The 23,656-nt window shown below is 45.9% G+C and overlaps 1 protein-coding gene and 1 long non-coding RNA gene across 3 annotated transcripts in view; one reads left to right on the top strand and one right to left on the bottom strand.

Annotated features, from left to right (window-relative positions):
- Window positions 1–539: 539 nt before the first annotated feature.
- Window positions 540–5,233, bottom strand: LOC310768495. Its single transcript, XR_014551343.1, has 3 exons — window positions 5,107–5,233; window positions 4,636–4,799; window positions 540–2,268 (listed from the first exon to the last, which is right to left on the bottom strand). It is a non-coding gene; the product is annotated as an uncharacterized lncRNA (long non-coding RNA).
- A 75-nt stretch (window positions 5,234–5,308) lies between these two features.
- The window catches only part of LOC310767924 (protein argonaute-1), a 46,064-nt gene continuing 27,716 nt past the window's right edge, over window positions 5,309–23,656 (top strand). Inside the window, exon 1 of one of the 2 annotated variants that reach the window (XM_083625521.1) lies at window positions 5,309–5,510. In XM_083625521.1, the coding sequence (XP_083481647.1) occupies window positions 5,486–5,510 (25 nt within the window). In that variant the 5' untranslated portion in view covers window positions 5,309–5,485. The remainder of the gene's footprint in view (window positions 5,511–23,656) is intronic. The other variant, XM_083625522.1, reaches the window with a different exon arrangement.

The following is a 23,656-nucleotide window of genomic DNA, read 5'->3' as shown; positions in this document are numbered from 1 at the left end:
ATAACAGAGGAAATATTGTATATTAAACAGTGACATGCTTGATTTGTAAACCAGATACTTGAGAACATAACATAATTTGTAATATCTAAGCATAGAGCCATATGGTAAGTAAGAGCAGAGGCATAAGTAATTGGAAGAGTTGCTATAAGCTTCAGTTAAATGTAAAGTGATTCATTTTGTAGCCAAAACTACTCATTGTATATACACAAAAGGTCTGAATTGGCAGTTACTAACCAGGAAATAGATCATTTGAGATGTAGTGGTTAAAACAGTTAAAATGGTAACTGCATGGCAGTTATCTGTAACTATCTGTAACTGCATGGCAGCAGGCAAGGTAAATTCCATGTCCAAGTTTATTAGGAAACTTTCATAGCATGAAAGTTTGAACCATGGCTGTGTAACAGTTTGGGTGACTTGTGTCAAAAACTATAGAGCTGAACTAGGCTCAGAAAAGCAACCAAAATGGCTAAGCGTTGGCATAGCTTCCCAACAAAAATTATCATGTGGAGTTTTCGTAGTTTAGGAAAAAACAAAACAAAAGTGCACTAGGTGAGAAATAAGTTTGTTACTTCCTTTTGTCAGTTGTAAAAGCTATAACTGACAATACCCCATAGCTGACTTAAAAAGGAATTCACTGCCACAAGATATCCTGCTCACTAGAACAGATGTCAAAGGGATGAGGCATATTCATGGAAAAAGATAGATCTCTCAGTGGCTCCTAACCCAGAGGCAAGATGCCAGTGACTAAAATTGCCTCTTGGTTTCCTACAAGGACCTGGCTGTTCCCTGTGGTGGCAAACAGGATGCTAGACTAGATGAATCTTTATTTGTAGGGGTATTCAGCATTAGACATGCATTCTGCAGGAGCTGTGAGAAAAGAACAGAAGCCATTTAGTGCACAGCTATTTGAGAAAGGGACAGGACAGTAGAGTAACTGGATCTCAGAGGCATAGCTGGGGGAGTCGGGGGGGCACTGGGCACCACACCACAGGGGGTGGCACTTACTGTGCCCAACCCATGCATCTCCTGGGAGTGAGATGGTGGCTCGGGCACCTGCAGGTTCCACCACTCTACAGCTGAGGGAGGTGGTGGGCAGACACGGCTGGGCCACACTCTTTGCAAGTGGTACTCTGCCAGGCTGCATCCCAAGTGTTTGATTGGGGACCTAGGGATGAAGTTTCTCCCCTCTACCCTTCCTCTAGTGGTTTAATCACAAGTTATGTGAATGGCTACACCAGGGGCAGGGGACCTGTGCCCTCCCCCAGGTTTTGTTGGACTCCAGCCCCCCCTCTGCCCCAGCTAGCATGACCAATGGTCAAGGATTACGGGACTTTGAGTCCAGCAACCTCTGGAGGGCCACAGGTTCACCACCTCTGGCCTGCTTCAGCATAAAACTTTGCATTGTACAGACCAAATTCTGGGAGCTTTTTAATGCTGCAATGCTAGCTAGGGGTGGATCTACACTTAGGAAAAAATGCTATAAATAAGTCAGAAATTAAAATTGTTATAACAAGAAAAAAAAACTATGTAAAAATCACATAGAAATTTATTTTGCTCTCTGGTGCCATCTGGTTTTGTATGTTTATAACGCATTCAAAATGTCGGTTTTTGACTAAGGTAGCTGAGTCCTAGGTCTCTTGTGTACTCTAGTTTTAATGTAGGTCAAGTTAAAACAACTAGTGGTTATGGATGGCCCACCTGGAACAAGAGACATGTCAGTTCAGTGGGGCTGGAATGAGTATTGTGGCATGCACATGTATTACAAAGGGCTGTACAATAGTCAATGTTCTCTGTCACTAGTGCAAGGACTCCTGCGCCAGCAGGTGGGTGAGTTTTAATGTTGCACAAAGAGGAGCCCAAAGAATAGTTGCACAAAGCTATCGGTAACCACCACGTGTTTTCTCTTGCACAACATAGCATTTCTCTAATGGAACAAGTATATCACTTTAAGTCTTACAACTAAATTTAGTGTTGGTGGCTCTCCCTTGTTTGCTCAGGCTTGAATCTTCAGGTTTGCATCTTCCTTTCAGGTAACCACTGTTCTCAACAGAACAGTTGAGAATATACTTAATCTGCACACTTGCTTTGCTTGTTGTTTTCTCAGTGCTGTAGACTTCATTTTCTCTTTTTAATAGTTGGGGAGCGAGGCTGCTGGAAACTTCCAAGAAAATGTCAATGAGGAAAGCAGCACAAATTTACTTATGGCATGCTTTCCCCATGGTTTACTAAACATGGGATGACAATTCCATAATCCAAGACAACAACAATCTGGAATATAATTGAAAATGCAAAATTAAAGAGAGGAAATGAAGACGGGGATAAATGGAGAAAAACACTGCAATTATTGCAGTTACACAGAAACTTTGTTTGGTTGTGGAGGTAGGACCAGTGGTGTGTGCCAAAGACACAGCAGAGAATGTGAGTTGAGAAAGATTTGAAGTAGTAGCATAATGGGGCTTTTTTTTTTTTACAGCGATAAATGGACATTAAATATTTTATCTCCTATGTAGTAAAGTTTTATTTCCCATTTAAAATATTGTGCTTGTGCATCATTCTGTTTTGTAGCAGTTGGGATTGTTTCTCCCCACCTCCCATCCCCCACAATTCATCCAAGCTTTGCAGTGCACCAAGGACTTTCCCATCTCATTTTACTAAGTGCCTCCCCTGCCCCAAAATTATTCAGTATGACTCCGGGTCGCCAGACTTATGTTTAAATCTTGTTTGAGCAGGCACATCTTCAAGATTCTGCCTTTTTTTGCAGTGCAGAGCATTATTCTGCTCTATGTCAATGTGATCTCGGTGCACTTTCAGACAAAATGCAAAAGTGGCAACCCATAGATGGGCAGGGTATAAATAATATCATTATTCTGGAGTAGGATGTCCCTATTTTCATCAGAGAAATGTTGAAGAGTATGCCATTCAGTGAGCTTCATTGCCAGCTGGGAACTTAAACCTGAGTCTCAGTCTCTCCAGGCCTAATCCAATATTCTGCATTTGTTGTTTAGTCGTTTAGTCGTGTCCGACTCTTCGTGACCCCATGGACCAGAGCATGCCAGGCACTCCTGTCTTCCACTGCCTCCATTAAGGATGAGAAAACATACCACTTTCATATGTCTTGTTGGACTATAATGCCATAACCACTATCATGCTGGCTGGGGCTGATAGGAGTTGTAGTCCAACAAATGCGGTCTTGACTATGCTACCACTCAGTGGATTTGTAACTGGCTGACTGACTGAACCCAAAGGGTGCTCATCAATGGTTCCTCTTCATCCTGGAGAAGAGTGACTAGTGGGGTGCCACAGGGTTCTGTCTTGGGCCCGGTCTTATTCAACATCTTTATCAACGACTTGGATGATGGACTCAAGGGCATCCTGATCAAATTTGCAGATGACACCAAACTGGGAGGGGTGGCTAACACCCCAGAGGACAGGATCACACTTCAAAACGACCTTGACAGATTAGAGAACTGGGCCAAAACAAACAAGATGAATTTTAACAGGGAGAAATGTAAAGTATTGCACTTGGGCAAAAAAAATGAGAGGCACAAATACAAGATGGGTGACACCTGGCTTGAGAGCAGTACATGTGAAAAGGATCTAGGAGTCTTGGTTGACCACAAACTTGACATGAGCCAACAGTGTGACGCGACAGCTAAAAAAGCCAATGCAATTCTGGGCTGCATCAATAGGAGTATAGCATCTAGATCAAGGGAAGTAATAGTGCCACTGTATTCTGCTCTGGTCAGACCTCACCTGGAGTACTGTGTCCAGTTCTGGGCACCACAGTTCAAGAAGGACACTGACAAACTGGAACGTGTCCAGAGGAGGGCAACCAAAATGGTCAAAGGCCTGGAAACGATGCCTTATGAGGAACGGCTAAGGGAGCTGGGCATGTTTAGCCTGGAGAAGAGGAGGTTAAGGGGTGATATGATAGCCATGTTCAAATATATAAAAGGATGTCACATAGAGGAGGGAGAAAGGTTGTTTTCTGCTGCTCCAGAGAAGCGGACACGGAGCAATGGATCCAAACTACAAGAAAGAAGATTCCACCTAAACATTAGGAAGAACTTCCTGACAGTAAGAGCTGTTTGACAGTGGAATTTGCTGCCAAGGAGTGTGGTGGAGTCTCCTCCTTTGGAGGTCTTTAAGCAGAGGCTTGACAACCATATGTCAGGAGTGCTCTGATGGTGTTTCCTGCTTGGCAGGGGGTTGGACTCGATGGCCCTTGTGGTCTCTTCCAACTCTATGATTCTATGAACTGAAGGGTCACATGTTCCCCATCCATGCCTTATGCCATATTAACTTTGTTACAAGGCTTTTTTTATGATGAGCCTGAAAGTGAGGAGTACCATTGATGAATACTCTCCCATGTCTGAGAAGCAGACAAACAACAAAAGATGAACCAGCAACAACTCCCTGCAAGTAGAAGATTAGCACAGCACAGGGGTATTGGCCTACCCCTCTCCCTGCTATGCTAGTTTTCTACTTGCAGTGCATATTTTAAAAAAAAATGTATGGGAAGCATTAAAAAATACTATCCTCCATCTTGGGCCTCGGATGGTTATTCCCCCAGACTCGTTCTGGTTTCAAAATGGCCCCCATGCTGCATATGCCCTATACGGCCCCGAGCCTTACTCTGTTCTTGCGGCTCCCTTAGGTCGCCGCCAGGGGGCACCCACAGGATTCCTTTCCCCTTTTCCTTTGTTGGCAACAGGAGTCGAGGCAAAGGGGAAGAGCGAAGGGCTGCACTGTTACACTCTTAACGGCTCAGCACAGAGATTTCCGGTTTCCAATTGCAGCTAGTGGTGGGGGGCAAAAACACAGGGTTAGCGCTTCTTCTTAGGCTTTTAGTAATTTTTTTTTTTAACAATCACCTCCACACTAAGCGGGCAAAAACAGCTCGACACGGATGAAATTCCTTTTCTCTCCTGCGCTCTCAGATCCCACAACAGCATTCATGGAATTGAACAGAGAGAGATGGAGTGATAAGCAGGACAAATAGCTTTCCTATTGAATTTTTAGCCTTGGTGGGGGGGGAGAGAAAGGAGACGGAAAGATTGCACGGGAGTGTAACTCGGTAGGCTCCCTTTTGTCGCCTCCGTTTACCGGTTTCCCATGAGTCCCCAATGCAATCACCACTCATAGCCCCGCACATGGAGGATTCCTCAAAAGAGCCTGAAGTGAAGACTGCCTAGGGACAGTTATCTCGGGCGAAGAGCGGGGAGGGGGGGAAAGAGCTGAAGACCTCCTGTGACGCGTCGCCGGCGCTGCTGGTTGGCCGGGCGGTTGCGCATGCGCGCTCTGCGAATCCCAGGCGCCTGCCTCGTACAGAGCAGAGGCTGCGGCTGCAGCAGCGCGAGCGGCGCCCTGGTCCCGGCGCGCGCTCGCGGGCATCACTCAGCGCCCCCCCCCCCCGCACCGCGTCCGCCGCCTCGACTTTCTCTCTTCCCCCCGCTAGGCTCGGGGCGACGCCCGCGTGGATGGGATGGAAGCAGGACCCTCGGGAGCAGGTATGGAGGACGCTGTGGGGGGGGGCGGCTTAGAAGGAATGCAGGGGGGGATCTTGGAAGGAGGAAGATGCAATAGGTCCAGGGGCTCAGGGGAGCAAGTGCAACTGAGAGGAGGGGGGCTGAGAGGCAAGGGTGGTGTGCAAAGGGACACGGGGGCAGCGCGAGTCCGCTGCATGTTTGGGTTCAGCTCTTTGGTGGGCCGCAGTATGTTTGGGGGCTTATGGGGAGAAGTGCAATTGAGGGGAGTGGGCTGAGAACGGTGGGAGGCCTGCTGAGGAACAGCGGGGAGGGGTATTTTTTGGAAGGGCGGGCTGTGTTGGGGACTGCAGGGGGCTTGAGGGGTTTAGGGGAGCTGCTGAGGGAAGGGGATCTCAGGAGCAAGAGGCCTGCCGAGGCAGAGGAGTGGTCAGTGGGGGGATTACAAAAGGAGGGTCTGCAGCTGCTGTATGTGTGTGCCGTGGGGGGGGGGTGGCCCATACGGGTGCAAGTGTGAGATCAAAGAGGTCTGCCAAGGAGCGGAGTGGCAAATCGTGTGTGTGTGTGTGTGTGTGTGTGCTTGCAGTGCGCGTACGTGGGGGATGCAGGAAGGATGAGGACACGGAGGGGGCTGTGCGGATGAGGGGCGGGAGGAGACATGGATCGGTGGGGGAGGGGAGAGAATGAGAAGCCTTGGGAGTTTGAGAAAGGAGTCCCGGCGTGGCGTCCAGGGCACCTGGAGCCACATGTGGAGAGGGAGTTGTTTGATGGGTTCCAGTTGGGGCTGCAAGAGTAGTTGGCAAAGAGAAGGAGATGCTGAGGGGTGGATGGGAGGAAATGGGCATTCCCAGGCAAGTTGGAGGGGTTGGGGGCTAAAGAAGCACTTGCGTTGGGGGTGTTCTTGCCTAGGGAAAGGGGGAAGCAGCAGCAAATTGAGAGGGACAAAATGCAGTAATGCAGTAAGGAGAGGATTGAAAAGAAATACACACCCACCCACCCCATCACTGGGACGAAAGGTTGGGGACGTCCCCCAGTATCCTATGTGTGTTGGATAGGAACAGGCAAGGATGACTTTAAAGCTGCCCATCCCCCTCTCCAACAGATTGATGAGCAGGGATTAACTTTGTGCATGGTTACATCCACACCATACATTTAAAGTTCATGGCTCCTGCCACCAAAGAAAGTGTCCCATTAGCTGTATTTTGTTACAGGTGCTGGGAATTGTAGCTCTGTGAGTGGTAAACTACAGTTTCCAGGACTGCTTGCGTAAATCTGTGTGCTTTAACTGTATGATGTGGATGTGACCTGTTGTTTCAAATTGATTTAAATAAAAATGTAAACCACTTTGAGGTAATGTGACAAAAAGCAGTACATAAGCACTACTACTACTAATAGTATTATTATGTGCAACAAGGTGAGAGAGGCCTGTTGAGTACTTAAGTGGAGGCAGAGGAGAAATATGCAGCATTAGCACATCCAAGCCCAAGTTGAGTGGGGGGAGATGTTGGCCTAGCAGGTATGAAATGCCTTATGGCTCTTGAAAGGTCCAATAGCTTTTGAAAGAGGGCAGAATGTGGTGCTGCAGATCCTCAGAGAGGGAAGCTCACTTCAGTACAAATCACCCTGAATAGGAGAGCACTAAGAGGGGCTTTCTCTGCTCTGGGTCTCCTGGGTTTAAAGGAGTCTGGCTGATTCAGGAGCAAAACGTGACTTTAGGTGTGCGAGCAAAGCCTTGCTTGTGTGAAGGTGGGTGAGAGAGAGAAACAAATGCCCTGTCTAGGAAGAGGAGATAAAATGCTGAATCTTTGCGCAAACATTTTTGTAAGAATACTCGTTGCTGCTTAATTGAGATTTGGGAAATGATTTTGGGGCTGGGTAGTGGAGGGGGGACATAGAGACATTCATGCTGCCCCCTTCACTGTATCTGGGAAGCTGGGGGTCGAGATTTGAGTGGCTGAGCATGCCTGAAAGCTGGATGGTGAGGGGACAGAAGCAGAAAGATAAGGATCCCTTGTTAGGACAAGGGAAGCTGGCAGCAGCTGGGTCCTTGGTGAGCCCCCCCCCTTTCCCTCCAGGCATAGCTAAGAGGTTTGAGGGGAAGATATGCCCACAGCCTTTGAGTAGCTGGAGGAGGAAAGACTCTCTTGCAGCCTTTGTCAAGTAGGTGCCCTCCAGGTGTTTTGGACAGCAAATCCCATCAGCACAAGTAATAGTCCAGAACAACTGGAGGGCAACTCCAGCCTGGTGGAGAGGCTGTTGTCCTGTTTTTGTGTACTGAAGGAGTGATCAGAAGGCTATTGAAACCCATCAGTATTCGTGTGTGTGTGCGCGTGTGTGTGTGCGTGTGTGCGCGCGCGTGCCTTTTCTTTTGTTGGCTTTTACAAAAGTAGAACATCTTCCTTTCAGACCTACTTTAAATTGACACACAAAGCCCTTCTAGGTTGATGGGAAAGAGAATTGATGCTTGAGTTTCCTGGCATCTTTTCGGATATGGTTTGTTTTTTAAAAAAGCTTTCCCATAGCGCCTTGTAGAGGCAAAACCTAACTTCCAGGGAGGTGGGTGATTGTTTACTACACTTGCAAAGTGCTTTGTGATCTCTGGCTTCATTGTCTCCTCTATAGCCCTGTTAGGCTGGGTCACTGCTATTAAAAAAGTGTTGCGGGTGGTGATCTCTCAGGCTGATGAGACTGGTGTGCCCATGGCTACCTGGTGGCTGGTTCCATGTGACTCTGAGCCAGGTTTTAGAAACATAGGAACCTGTCTTACACTGGTTCCACTGGCTCAGCATTGTCTACAGTTTACACTGTCTGGCAGTAGCTCTCCAAGGTCTCTGAGAGGAGGCATCCCCAGTGCTACCTGGAGATGCTGGGGGGATTAACCTTGCCCCTTCCTCGTTCAGTGCAGGTTCTCTGCCACCGAGTTATCTAGCTTATTGTGGTTTACAGGGCATGAGCTGTGTGCCCATGCACATGGCCTGATTGCTTCTGCTTGCTCTTCCCCCTAGTAGGAGCAGGAGAAACAAATCAGCCAGCCTTGGCTTTGCAGACTGACCAAGCCCAGGGTTTGTGGTTTTGGTTTTCTCTAACAAGCCACAGCAAACCAACAGCAAATCATGGGTTTGGACTGGCCAGCGATTGTGGCTTGTTAGGGAGCAATAGATCGCGGCCCCTTGTTTAGCCATAACACAAAGTCTTAAGTTTCTGTTTCATTTATTCGCCTTGCTCTAAGGCAGGGCTGAAGTAGGGACAGCTGAGCAGCGATGTACCAGCACCCTGCCTAGGCTCAGTAAACCAGAAGGTCTGGCTTATGACATGTGAACATGACCACTATTTAAAAGGGATGAGACTTCATATGGCTTTCCCAGGTCTTAAGTCCTCCAACTGCTTCCCAGTTAGGTTGGTGAGAGAGGAGTGGGGTTTGCTGGCATATCAAGTTGGTTGTCTGCTTGTCAGGCTGCAGGTGTGTACTCATGTCCCAGGAAGGGCTGTAGCTCAGTGGCAGAACATCTGCTTTGCATGCAAAAGGTCGCAGGTTCAATCCTCACCCTCTCCAGGTAGGCCTTGGAGAGACCCCTCCTGCCTAACATCCTGGAGGGGCCTGACTCTGTAGAAGGCAGCTTCCTGTGTTCCTGATGTTCTTTAAAATAAAGGCAGAGCCCAAGAGTGAAGGCTGGCTTGCTTCTAGTTCTGGTTTTAACTTGTGGAAATTCACCCATAAAGTTTTTGTGTGATGAAGGTTGTGATCCTAACCCCTCTACCTGGGAGGAAGACCCACTGAGTTCTGGGTGGGTATGGTTAGTCTTGCACAGGGCAGCTGCCTCATTAGAAGGACTTACACCATTTTTGTTTCAGAAACTAGACATGTGTCCATTCATGTCTTTGGAGGCAGGGCTTGAACCTGGAGAAAGGAAATTAATTAAGATGGTGCCTTGGACCAAGTGGAAGGGTCCATTCTTAAAGAAAATTTGTTCCTGGCACCAGTATTCGAAATTTGCCGGGTGCTAGGCAAGTTTGGCACCTGGCTATCTGCCACTTGCGACCAAGTGAATATATTTGGGCGCCTGGATGGTGCCTGATGTCTTTGCCATCTGGAGGTGCATGCCTGGGGGACCATTGGATCTTGCCTGTTTTCACACACTAACGTTACATCCTGTAGAATTCTATCTGTGATATTTTATCTGCACAATCAAAATTTGGCTTATATATCTGACTTTCTAACACACCCCATACGTACTTAGATGGCCCTTTTCCAGCTTGAAAAGCAAAGACAACTTCTCTAAGTTTCTCTGGCTGGCTGGCTGGCTGGCTGCCTCAGTTACAATTCTTATTTGCTACCAGAAGCAAAGTGGCCAACTACAAGTTGGACTTTTCCAAAAGCCAATTTTGACATTAAGCTGTACTCAGCTGTATTCAGTGGAATATCTCTGTTGGTATAGCGTGAGACTCTTAATATCAGAGTTGTGGGTTTGAGCACCACATTGGGCAAAATATCTCTATATTGCAGGGATTGGACTGGATGACCCTTGGGGTCCCTTCCAACTCTCCAATTCCATGATAAACCTAGCAATTTAGAGTGTTGCCCAATTAGCCATATGACTTGTATTGGCTTGATCAATCTGTGTCAATGTAAGTATAGCTTATCAAGAAATAAGCCTCTACGGAGCCTATCTTGTGTGAGTTGTTGTGTTTAGAAGAAGCCAAGTGAGAACAGACACTCATTAAGGGATTCAACAGCAGACATTTCTGCATTTGTTTCTGCGTCCAGAGTGGCTTGAATGTTCCTGTTTGCATACAGAGGTATGGCAGGCTGCTTCCTTTCTAGATATGGCACCTCATGGCACACAGTTTGATGGCTGTGCACCCTAATAGCTCATCTTGACAAATTGATTGCAGATGTGAACTGAGGATGTGTTGATAACTCCACAAGGCGGATTTTAATTTGACAGATAAATAGGATTGCATCCCAACTAAGTTAGTCATGTCCTTCCTTTCAGTAGGTCTCCTCTGAGTAGGATCGGGGATGTTTGACTCAAAAGTTTCAAGTGCAAATCATTTGTCGAGCATTTTGTATCATTTTTACCACTTCAAAATAACCAATCTGGCTCAGTCCAGCGACAAAAGTGTAAAATTCTTAAGGGTTAAATTCTGCCGCTTTTGCTGAGTTCCTACAGAATTGCGACTTACGAAACAGCTGGGGTTCACAGCCACACCATTGGTGGCTGTGTGATATTTGTAGGGGTGGGAAATGTTTAGTTTCACAAGTTCATTAAAAAGGATGAATGGATGCCTATTGCAAGTCGGGTTGTAGACGAGCTTGGCAGCTTATGAGTTTTTAGCTTTGTTTACTAAATACTAGTAAAATAAACATGCTAGATTAGATCGCTCTCTAGGGCAGTGCTGGGAAACCTTGAGCTATGAGAACTTTTTATTTTGCCTGCAGCATTGTTTTCCCTAAGCCATGCCTGCCTGTCTGCCCATCACCTGGTGTCATATCAGGTGTGGTCAGGTAAGCTCAGCTGATCCAAACTGAACAGGAGATGTTCTCCCAATTCTTCTGTTCTGTGCGCAGGTAAAATTTCTTGCTTTTTGAATTCGGCACCTTTTTTGTTGTTGCTGCCCTGCAGTGACAGAAAAGGCACCAAACACAAAAAGCACAGAATTATTTCTGCATAGCAACCTGCCCCTGAAATAAAATCCTGTTAAGCATGCTGGGAATTGTAGCTCCGTGAACTACAGTTCCCAGGATTCTTTGCGGGGGGAACCATGTCGTTTAAATGTATGACCTGGATGTGACCAAAGAATTGGGAATGCCCTTGGATCAGGCTCCTGTTTTTTTCCCCTTTGCAGGTGTGGTTTGAAAAGTTTTGCATCCTGTAGTTACTGTTTATTGCTCTGCTGATTTTAGATGCTCTTGCCATGCCATATGGTTGATTTGAAGGAGATGGTGGTTTTCCTAGGTCCAAAATGAGGTTTTGGTTGCTTCATTTTATGTGTTCCTTCACTGTAGACTAGAATGTAATGTTGAGGTCTCTTCTTGCTCCAACTCTGAGCAATGTACACTTTGTTTTGTTTAGTATGGCCCTGTGGCCTCTTCGTGATGCAAAATCTCTGTGATTTGTGTGATTTTTGGCATCAAATCCATAACAAGCTTACATTAACTTCATCATAGCATAGCAGAGAATCATCAGCAGGCAGTGATTGCAAACTTGTGGCTTTGCAGAACTTACGTGAGAAAAGATTTTGTCTTTTATTCATCTGCATAGATTTCTAAGTTCTTTGTTTAAATGCCATCTTCATTCTGGCTCTGATAGCTTGAGTTGTCTTCTAGGAATTTTGCTTGGGGCACATATTCAATTACAGCAAATAACCTGTTGAGTTTTGAATTTGTTGCATGCCTAACTGTGTTTTTTCCTACTTAAAAATATCCTCAGTTATATGGAATAGCTTCATCTTGCGCCTGTCTAAACAAATGAAATTTGCTGTTAATGCAGATTACTGTAATTTAATACAGATTAAATCTAGGTGTTAATTCTTCTTAAAAATAAATGCCCACAGATAAGGAAGAAAGAAAAATGGTAGTCATGTAGTATTGATTCTCCCAGGTTTACAAAAAGCCTGTTACAGCTTCAAGAAATGTGTAATTTAAAGGTGGGGAACTTTTGGTTCTTCAGTTGCTGTTTGACTCCCAACTCCTGTTAGCTCTGACCATTGGTCATGCAGAGGCATTTCATGGAGAAAAATAGCAGCTGCCACAAAAAATGGCGGCTCCAATGTTGACTGCCATCTTTTACCACTGGAGTGGCATATTCTGGGTGCTTAGTAATTTGGACTGTTATTATTTGTGTGTCTATGTGTGTTTGTTTTGTTTTTTTGCAAACTACTTTGAGTTTATGTTCTAAAGAAAAGTCTGACAAAAGCTAACACTACTGGTTCTGGAGAAAGGCGAGTCTCACTACCCCTCAGTGAGTGATGAATGGGTACAAATGGAACAAACAACAACACCCGACGATACTTGCTTGTTGATCAGTGCATTTATTGCTGATTTCTGCTCCTTTTTGAAGACTGTGGACTCAGCTAGATTGATAAAGAAATAGCGATTTACAGTGGTATCTCGGGTTAAGTACTTAATTCGTTCCGGAGATCCGTTCTTAACCTGAAACTGTTCTTAACCTGAAGCACCACTTTAGCTAATGGGGCCTCCCGCTGCTGCCACACAGCCGGAGCACGATTTCTGTTCTCATCCTGAAGCAAAGTTCTTAACCTGAGGTACTCTTTCTGGGTTAATGGAGTCTGTAACCTGAAGCGTATGTAACCCGAGGTACCATTGTATATGTGCTATAACACTGTGCCACAAGATGGCGCTGTGGAGTCCCAGTTTTTCCCTACCAGATTTCTCTGTTTAAACGTACGTGTTTTAACGCTGCTTTGATGTGTCTAGATCCAGCCTGTGTAGGCACCAGAGAGGAACCCAATCCAATCTAATCCATAGTTCTATGCAGGATAAGTTTAATTTTAGAAATTAGATTCCATCTTCTAAAAATCAGATGCTGGAACGTATTAGGACTTGAGAATGCCTTTCCCCAGCCCCCTTGGCAGTGGCTGGCAGTGGGCATCCCCTACCCCTGGTGCTGGGGACCCCCTGTGAATGGGAAACTTTGCTGTCTATCTTTTGTGTGTGTTTGGTTCAGCAGATTAAGAGCTGGTTCCTAGAGGAGTGATTAATGACATGTGCTGCCCGCAGTCACAACTTTGCTGCCGTTTGGAAAGTGGTGGGTCTGTGTGTGTGGTTCCCCCTCCCCCTCTTTCCCCTTTGGGATCTCACTTCTCTCCCTGCCCCCAGTTAATTTATTGAAACAGCAGGAGAGTATGTGGGAGAGAAAGGGCGGAGGTGGCAGTTTATCCTCCCAAAAGCCTCCGTGAAAACAAAACTACTCCATGTGTCCTGTGTTGTCTAGGATCGTTGGTGCATCCCCCTCCCCCCTTGTGTTGGGGGTGCAAGGATCTAAATAGACATGTTAATTTCATGCCCTCCTAACAGGGCAGCCCCCATCAAGCAGCTGTTGATCTAGAGCTGGCTGACAGCTGTTAAGACAAATCCTTTGTTTAGGATGGGGATTATCTCAAAACAGAGGTTCGGAGGCCTTGAATTCTCTCTGCACACCCAAATAAAGATGCGTGGGGGGAAGGATGGGTTTCAGGGGGAAACCAGACGTGGACGTTCTCTTTGGAATATGCTGCCTCTGGTGAGCAGGGGGAAAAAAGAAGTTTGCTGCCGGATCTTTCAGTGGCAAAGTCTGGTTTCATACTGCTGGATGTGTTATGCTGCAACTGAAAATAGGCTTCTTCCCCTCCTTGTGCCCCTCTGCCTAGGCTCATTCATTTGCATGACAAAGTGGAGGCTTAATGCAACTTTGCCATGGTGAGTGGAGGTATGCAGAGAGGCACCCCCTTGTTTCGAGGGAGAATGGGGCAGGTCTTGATAAAGGGGTGACTGTCTCTGTGGGTTCCCCTGTGCTGGCTTTGGTACTTGTGTTTCATAGATGCAACTGTGCCATGGCGATGACCTCAAGCTCTTTAGGACTGGGTTGCCCAAATGTTTCATCTGCATCTGCAAAGACAATTTGTTTGGATGGTATTCGTAATAGGGCCGCCATGGTGGTGGCCCCGCAGTTAAGTGGAATTAGATCTTGCTCTAAGTTGGGCAGGACCCATCCCATGTGGTATTTTCATGGGCCTTGAAGACCTACTTTTTAATGAAGGCCTTCGTGTAATATAAATGGGGGTTTCTATTCTGGGGGTCTGCTGACATTTCTTTTCACTGCTGGTGTATTTCAGTCTATTTTGAACTGTCTTTTAGGGCTAGTGTTGCAATAAAGTGGATGTATTGAATTGTTACCTTTGTATATTTCGTTCTGTTGTGAACAGCTCTGTGGAGCCATGCGCTCAGAAATCCAATCAGCTTTGTTTTTAATTGGTGCAAATGGAAGTTGTATTTGCATCTGGTAAAGTTAAGGTCATTGTGGTTGCTGATTCCCCCCTTGCCACCCTTCTGTTCTATGGATCATTGGCTCACCTTTTACAGGTAAGAGCCACAGTGGAGTATGGAAGTCCTTGTTGTCTCTTAATTTCCTTCTCTTCCTTCAAGGAGCACAGCGGGGTCCCTGGAATTGCTTGTCATCTTCTTATTTCTAGACAGTTATATCAAACGTTGGTCACACTCAGAATAGATGCATTGAAATGTAATAACAAGAGTGACTTTGGTCCATTAATGTCAATGGTTCTTCTCTGAGCAGAACTCAGTTGGCCTCAGCTAGTCTCTTTGAGTTTCAGCTAAAGCAGGGGTACAAGCCTGGTGGCCCTACAGATGTTGTTGGACTACAAATTCCATTATCAGTGACCATCGTCTAGGTTAAGATCCTTCCTCTAGTAAAACTAAAAACCCAACAAAGTCTTAAACAGTCTTTTAAAGCATGGGTTCTACCTCTAAACATGATAGTGTTTGTTTTGTTTTTTGTTACTCTTCCCGTGGTTAAGATAGTACAGCTAGCTCTCCGTTTTTAATCCTCACAGCAACCCTGTGAGGTGGGCGAGACTAAGAGGCTGGCCCAAGATCACCCAGTGAGCTTCATGACCCAAGTGAGGATTTGAACCCTGGTTTCCCAGGTCCTAGTCTGGCACTCTAACCACTGTGCCACCACTAAAACTCTCCAGTATTTTAGGGTGTGTGTGATGTTAAGTTTTAAAAAAATATTCTCTGCTATGAAATCACAAAAGCTCAAACACATAAACAAGCAACAGTTATGGCATTCCTGCAAGGTAGTGTTAAAATGAAATTTCTAACTCATTTAAACTGCTTTGCAATGAGCGCAATTTGCATACCACATTTCTGCATATTGGAGATAATGAACAGGTGGCAGCTTTGCACTTCTTATTCTGCAGTATCTATTCAGAAGCTATTGCCCCTGGATGTGACTGGAAATTGTTAGGTACTGAACAATCTTGAGCTTTTGAAAATTAGGAAAACCAGTGCATCTTGACTGTCTCATTTCAGGAACCTTGAGTATTTTTGCCATCATAGCTCTGAACTCAGGAAGCTTGGTTTCTTAGGAACTTGAAAAGACATAAAAGTCATGTTCAAATGCTACTTTCTCAGAACCTGTGATCATGCTGAGATTAGGAGCGGATCTTGGGCTTGAAGACCTTCTCACCCACTTCCCTGCCTCCACCACCGTGCATGCTGCATAACCAGAGCTGTGATATTGCAGGAGCACTGGGCAAAGTGCATAGACTTGTATTGTCACTGAATTCAGCTTTTTGAGAATCTCCGCTGTATTTTTAAGGCAAGCATCTAGAATGGACATGCTCCCTGTCTTGGTCATAGCTCAGTGGTAGAGCACCTCCTTTGCTTCCAGAAGGCTCCAAATTCAATCCTCAGTGGCATCTCTGGGAATTTCCCCTGCCTGAAACCATGGTGCTGCCAGTCATTTTAGACCAGTGATTAGCTTATATATCTGAGTTTCTAGCACTGGACCCAAGTTTGAGAAAGGCTGGTGTAGGCAGTACTGAGTCAGATGGATCAATGACCTGACTCTGAACAAGGCAGCTTCCTATCTTCTGGGGGAGGGCAAGTATTGGCTGCAAAAGCTTCATGGTGCCTTGGGGAAAGTGCTTTGGAGGAGGCCTGAATCTCTGGGGTAGAGGATCTCCTTGGCCTTCGGGAGGTCCCAGGCTGAACCCCCAGCATCTCCAGGTAGGGCTGAGAGAAAGACCCCTATCTGAAACTCTGGTCTAGACAGCTTCTTGTCCGTCAGTGCATTGGTCCAGATGGACCAATGGTCTTGTTTGGGCTAAGGCAGCTTCCTGTGTTCTTTGGGGGTGTTGGTGTCTCTTGCCTCTTGGGCAGGCATTCTGCCATGGGTAAGTCCTAGGGTACAGTGAAAAGAGAGGTGGGAAAGCAGCTGGGTGCCAAGGCTCTCAGGCAGTGATGTGTAGCTAATGTCTGGAGTCTTATCTTGCCAGCTGGGATGCTGAGCTTTAATTTATGCATCGTGGCCACTCTTCCCTTGTCTGCCGTCCAGCCATAATTCGCCCGCCAGCCATCCCCCTTGTTGTGTCGCTCACGGGCAACCACTTTTAATCTGTGCATTGATTCCTTGACTTCATTAATTAATCTGCAAGGCTTTCAAGAGACAGGGCTTGGCAACGGTCCGAAAGCTGGAGCAAATCTGCATTTGTGTTTTATGTGAAACTCTGTGGCATCCTGGCAACTCCACAGCAATTTCACTCCTTCTGTGTGGTTTAAGACCTTTGAAATGTCCCAAACCATCTCGCTGAGGCTGTTACTGCGGAAAAGCAACAGCTAATCCTCAACTTGATCTGTATTGCAGGTGGAGGGGTGAGGAGGGAGGGAGGGAGGGAGGGAGAGAGAGAGAGAGAGAGAGAGAAGGGAAGATGCATTGAATGAACCCTGGGGGAATCTGGGAGAGTTTGGTCCCCATTGTGTGTCTCTCTAGTCCACAGCTGCGCCTTGTCCATTCATTTTTGTCCTGCAAACGTGTGCAGTGACGCGGCAGGAGCCCTGCCACAGACTGTTCTCAGACTGGGTGTGTTAAAGATTCTGGTTTTCTTTTTTAATAGTCTGTGGGCTTAGCCATGCCATCTTGCCAAGTGTGTGCCAGCCACATACTTTCTTTTGTTCAACTCCTCCTTTCCCCCAAGGCAGTCCTTGGACACAAAAGTATTTTGCACCCAGATCCACAGGATGTGGGAAGGGTATGGCAAAGGTGCATGGGGGGAGAGCCCTAAGTTCTGGGGGCAAGGAAGAACTTTGCAACTCCACACCTTCAATATATATAACCTGTTTAATCTTGTCCCAAATTGTCAGTTTCATCTCTCTTACTGGAAATGTCAGTGGAGATTTTTCATTTTTAAAAATGGTTTAACAATGCACTGATTGAACAAGTGCTTTCTTTTATGTGTCTAGAAGCTTGCCCAGAAGTCTGTGGTGAGGTACCTTGCCAAAAGTTTTGTGAAAGTCCATGTATACTAAGTGAAAGTCCATGTATACTATATACTATCTATATGTGTGTACAAAACAAAAAATTTTTTTTCTTCCAGTAGCATCTTAAAGACCAACTAAGTTAGTTCTTGGTATGAGCTTTCGTGTGCATGCACACTTCTTCAGATACACTGAAACAGAAGTTGCCAGATCCTTCTATATAGTGAGAAGGTGGGGAGGGGTATTACTCAGAAGGGTGGTGGGAATGGGTGATTGGCAGATAGCTGTGATGAGCCTGTTGACGACTCTTAACGACTGCAATAGGTCTTACAGGAAAAAGCAAGGGGTGAGAAGGTGAAAAATGGCTTTGTCATGTATAATGAGATAAGAATCCAATGTCTTTGTTCAGACCAGGTCTCTCCATGGTATTAAGTTTGGTAATGAGTTGCAATTCAGCAGCTTCTCTTTCCAGTCTATTTCTGAAATTCCTTTGTAGTAATACAGCTACTTTGAGATCTTGTATAGAATGTCCTGGGAGATTGAAGTGTTCTCCTACTGGTTTCTCTGTCTTGTGATTCTTGATGTCCGATTTATGTCCGTGTGTAGGCTCTCTTCTCTTAAAGGTAAAAGTAAAGGGACCCCTGATTGTTAAGTCCAGTTGTGAACGACTCTGTGGTTGCAGTGCTCATCTCGCTTTACAGGCCAAGGGAGCCGGCGTTTGTCTGCAGACAGCTTCCGGGTCATGTGGCCAGCATGACTAAGCCGCTTCTGGCGAACCAGAGCAGCGCATGGAAATGCCGTTTACCCTCCCGCTGGAGCTGTACCTATTTATCTACTTGCACTTTGATGTGCTTTCGAACTGCTAGGTGGGCAGGAGCTGGGACCAAGCAACGGGAGCTCACCCCATCGCGGGGATTTGAACCGCCGACCTTCTGATCGGCAAGCCCTAGGCTCTGTGGTTTAGACCACAGCGCCACCCGCGTCCCATATGTACGTGTCTACTCTCTTCACTTAAAGTACGCTTAATAAGTTGTTGACATTACTGAGCTAGATGGCTCAGTGGTCTCTCCGTATAAGACAGTGATATCGAAACCAGATCAGCAAGGAACCCCCCCAGTGGCACTCAACAGCCGTCATTTAATGGGAAGAGGTTTTTAGCTCTTTCTTAAAAGTCATTGACAATTGTGGCAGACTGACTTCCCTTAGTAAAGTGTTTGCTGTGCTGGCTGGGGCTGATGGGAGTTTTATGTGGGAGTGTAGAACATCTGGAGGGCACCAGGTTGGAGAAGGCTGCTTGAATGCTCCCAAGGATGCTTCTTAGAATGGTCCCTTTCGAATTCCAGAGAAACGTGAACCTGTTCCTTATATATCAGTAGTTCTAGAACTATGATATGTGGAAATGTTGTTTTGGAGCCATTGAGAAATATCTAATGGTATCTGTACTAAATACAGTGGTACCTCGGGTTAAGTACTTAATTCGTTCCAGAGGTCCATTCTTAACCTGAAACTGTTCTTAATGTGAAGCACCACTTTAGCTAATGGGGCCTCCTGCTGCTGCCGCGCCGCCGATTTCTGTTCTCATCCTGAAGCAAAGTTTTTAACTCGAGGTACTATTTCTGGGTTAGCGGAGCCTGTAACCTGAAGCGTATGTAACCCGAGGTACCACTGTATCTATCTGTACTTGGCCTTGTATGGGATTCTGCCCCCACCCCCAAAGATGGAGATCAGTTTTGCAGAACATCTTAGTTCATAAAACAGTCACATCCATCACTCTAAGAGCAGTGGCTTCCAACCTTTTTTTGACCATGCTCCACCTAAGCATCTCTAAAATCCCGCCCCCGCCCCCCATGACATATAATTCTTATTATTCAAAAAATGAACTCCTATTCACATGGAGGGAGCCTAAAAGGCCATTAACTTGGTCTAACACATTCTCGAATTCCCCCCCCCCATAAAAATCAATTTGCCCCCCTGTGGGGCATGTGCCCCACATTGGGAACCACGGCTCTAGAGAGTAAAGACAAAGGTTATTAAAAGTGAGTTGTGGATGTGCCTTGATTTGTAGAACTAATAAAGTTTATTAAGTTGTCAGCTTAGACTCGCGCCCCCCCCCCAGCAGTTTTCAAGTGGTCTGCATTGAGGTTTAGAACCGCTGTTCTCAGTGAGGAATTAGACTGTGTTGAAAGGAAGCGCAGCAGCAGCAGCCTCACAGCAGAGGCTGTGTAAGCCAGAAAGCAAAGCGCAGCAGTGTGGCTTGGGATAAGAGGATTCCTCTACTTTCTCTAAGCAGTGCTCTTGGGCAATGGGGGTCAGGGGGTGTTTAAGGTGAAATGTGGTGGATAACACCCAGCAGTGGCGCTCTGGCTCCTGTAGACTAGCTACAGGGGTTTAAGTAACAGAAGCATTGGCCGTGGAAGTAGAATGAAGGGTAATACCTGGGGCGCCTGCCCTGCTTTCAAATCGGCCATTGAAAGATTGTTCAACACCTGGCGGGTGTTTTGTTTTTTTTAAATGACTTTACATTAAATCACGTTTTCAGTGTGGAAGTATCTGCTCAACGTGGTAGGTGAAAAAGAGACCTGCTAGCTTGCTCTGGGGTGTGCTACTCAAATCCTTTGCATGTTTACTCAGAAGTAAGTCCCACTGCGTTCATTGGGGCTTACTCTCCATTAAGTGTGTGCAAAATTTCAGCAGGCCAGGCAGTGGTGCAAGTCTTCTTTGGTTGCCAGCTGAACCAAAGTAAAGCACATAAAATTAAATGTATAACAAACAAGACTAACAATGTATTCTAACAATTCAAGGGAAGAGCAAAAAAAAAAACCCCACAATTGAGCATGGTCAGTATAAGGTAGGGAGACACACACACCAGGGAGGAGAAAATAAGCGATGTGCGATTAAGGAACTGGCCATCTCAGTAATAGTTTCCTTAAAAGACAACAAACCATTCCTGATTCTTTCCAGAGCTGGTCCTTGAGATGTGTGAATGGGTGTGTTACTTGGGATCCTTTCCCAGGCAGAGAAATGGCTAACTCTACCTCCTGAAACTTTCTACTTCTGCTGGGGGTATCTGGCAGCTTTGGGTTTAAACAGTTTCTACTGCAGGGCTGAGCAGACTTTAGGCTGATCCAATTGATTTTTGTTGCTTATTATAAGAGCTACCAACCAGAGCCAGGTGCAAAAGAGAGTAGTGTTTGAGTTGAAGAAAAGTGAGCATGTCCTGACCTTAGGATTTGTTTTCAGCTCAGGAACTGAAGCGAGTTCACAGTCCCTTTGCCCAAGGGGCCAACTCCTACTTCGCTTTATTAATTTCAGTGGCCTAATTTAGTTGGGAAAACTCATTCTGCTGTTGCTGTTGTTAAAGAATTGGGGGTCAGAACCCCTGGCTGACCTACTGTCAGTCACTCAGAGATCTACTGGTAGATCGGGGTCTACCACCTGCCCACCCCTGCTCTACAGAACACTGTTTTAGTCCTTTTTCCTAAGTGGTGTGGGCTGCCAATTTTTGTCTGTGGATGGTCAGGCTGGTTGATGGTGTCTACTGATTCATTTATTTTTAAAATTATCCCAAAGGACAATTAATCCTCATCATCTTCAGGAAAATCAAGGCAGATAATTGGCTAGTTGTCGCCTAATTTAGTTGCACTAAGTTTCCACTGAAATCAGTGGGACAAGTTAGTTGGGACAAGTTAGTTACAACATAAATAAGTAATGACTAATTTGTCACACTTATTTCATTGGGACCCAAATTCTGCTAACTTAGTCTGGAGCCAACCCAATGTTTGCTTTGCACCCAGAATCTACCATAACCACTACCAAGACCTGCCCACTAAATGCAAGTTTTCATTTGAAATTTTAAAATGTAATATTAAACACATACAACAAGAACTGATTGTCCACACCAAACCACTCTCCTCGCTGAGGCTTGTAAATCATGTTGCAATTCTGGAGAGCTGCGTTGGGTGGGATGCAGGGCTGATAATAGCAGTTTGTGGTCTGGAGAGGGCTCTTCAGAGATGGATGCTGGCCTCTGGGTGACCTTGTAAGGGAGCAGACTCCCATGTCTGTTCACTGGGGAAGCCGGTAGGTTAAAGGGCAGGTTGAGATTGATTGTAGGGTGGAACCTATTGCTTCCCGGAATTGCATGTGAGTGACTTGACTTAAAAAGAACAGCATGCAATTGATCCTTCCCAAATGTTCTTTCTCTGGGAAGAGTAGTTGAAGAGAGCTAATTTCCCTCTACGAGATTTCCCTTCTGTACTCTGAATCATCACCACACTTTACCTGAATCTTGACATAGTCACAGAATGGAGTGGTATAGAGAAGGGCTGTGCAGACCACAGGTAGAATGACATTTATTTTTCTTACTGCTGTGTGTATGGTTTAAAATAAAAATAAAAATTGATCCTACAAATAAAAAGCAGGAGAGAGAGGTGGGTTAGACCTTTATCACCAACATACTAGATTTATTATTGCAGGAAGTTTTAAAAAGTGAGAGAATCCTTAATAGTGTTGATCATCCTGAAGTGGTACAGCTCACTTTGTATAGCCTCATGACTTGTACCACTTAATTCTGCTGCCGAGTAGGAAACAGTGCTTAGAGTGGGATAACTCAGTGGCAAAGCACCTGTTTTGTATGCAGAAAGGTTCCTGGCTCAATTGCTGGCGTATTCCATTAAAATCAATATATAGGAGCTGTGTGTGCATATATATCTGTCTTGGACCCTGTAGCATCCTCTGCCAAACTGGTACCCTTTCGGACTTCAACCCCCAGCACAGCTAGTGGTCAGGAATCATGGGAGCAGTGGTCCAGAACTTCTGGGGGGGCACCAGGTTGTGGAAGATGTTGCTGCTCAGAGCAGATAATGCTGTGCCAGACAGACAAATAGTCTGGTCCGATCAAAGGCAGCTCCTAAGAATATCATAAGAGCCTTGCTGGATAAGGCCAGTGACCCATCTAGTCCAGCACCCTCTTCTCACAGTGGCTAACCAGATGTCAGTGGGAAGGCCACAAGCAGGCCCCTAGCACAGCAGCACTCTCCCACCCTGCATTTTCCATCAAATGTTATTTAAAGGCATACTTCCTCTGACAGAGGAGGTCTAGTAGTCCTTGACACAGAACACAGCCATCAGGGCTAGTAGTCATTGATATTCTCATCCTTAGTGAATTTGTGTTACCTTCTTTAGAAGCTGTCCACTTTAGAGGCCATTGTCACCCCTTGTGGCAGCGAATTCCATAATTTAACTGAGATCCAGCACCCTCTTCTCACAGTGGTCAGGCAGGTGACTATGGGAAGCCTGCAAGCAAGACCTGAGCATGGCAACACCCCCCCTAGTGCATACTGCCCTCAATACTGTAATAGTACCTAGCCATAATATTTAGTGGTTGTTGGTAGCCTGTCCTCCATGAATTTGCCTAAACCCCTTGTAAAGCCACCAGAGAAGGTGGAAGCGAAATCCGCAATTGAACTATGTATGTGTGGTCTAAAATCTTCCATCATTCAGCTTTACTGGCTGGTGCCAGGTTCATTTTTCTCCTTTTGTTCTCTGAATCAATCTATTGTGAATCTTTGGTTTGAGCCCCCCCACCCCACCCTTCCAATGTTGCCAAACAACAACACTCCAACCTTCTGAACCAAACGCCTCTGTATTCTACAAACCACCAAGGTGCAGGCATTGTGTCTATCTTACCACCACTAGTGCATTTGACAGGCCTAAAAATATTATAACTGAGCTTTTCGTTTGTCATTCCTGTGTTTAAACTTTGCAGCCAGAGGCCCCAGGAATTAGGCTGGGAACTGGGGAATTGCTTTTGGTAGGTGAGGGCTGTCCAGTGGAACTGGGTTATCAGAGATTGAGGGAAAGGTTACAGTGGGAGTGCATTATGCCAGGATGAGGTGGAGATGTATTACTTAAAAATCCAGTGCTGACTCCCTTTTAAGTGTTGGGGTCATATTGTCACAGGTAGTTGAACTTCAGACTTGCCATCTCTTTGGAAAGCACTTTGCGCCACTCTTTCCCATAATTAATCAATGTTCCTATATAGCATTGGCTGCAGTCTCAATCATTTACTTGGGACTACAACTCCTTTGTGGGATGTGGGTGGTGCTGTGGGTTAAACCACAGAGCCTAGGACTTGCTGATCAGAAGGTTGGCGGATCGAATCCCCACGACG

The sequence above is a fragment of the Podarcis filfolensis genome, assembly GCF_964270895.1.
Source record: "Podarcis filfolensis genome assembly, chromosome: 8".
NCBI lineage: Eukaryota > Metazoa > Chordata > Lepidosauria > Squamata > Lacertidae > Podarcis > Podarcis filfolensis.
Note: the sequence above shows the minus strand (reverse complement) of the source record. Positions and strands in the feature narration are given on the sequence as shown.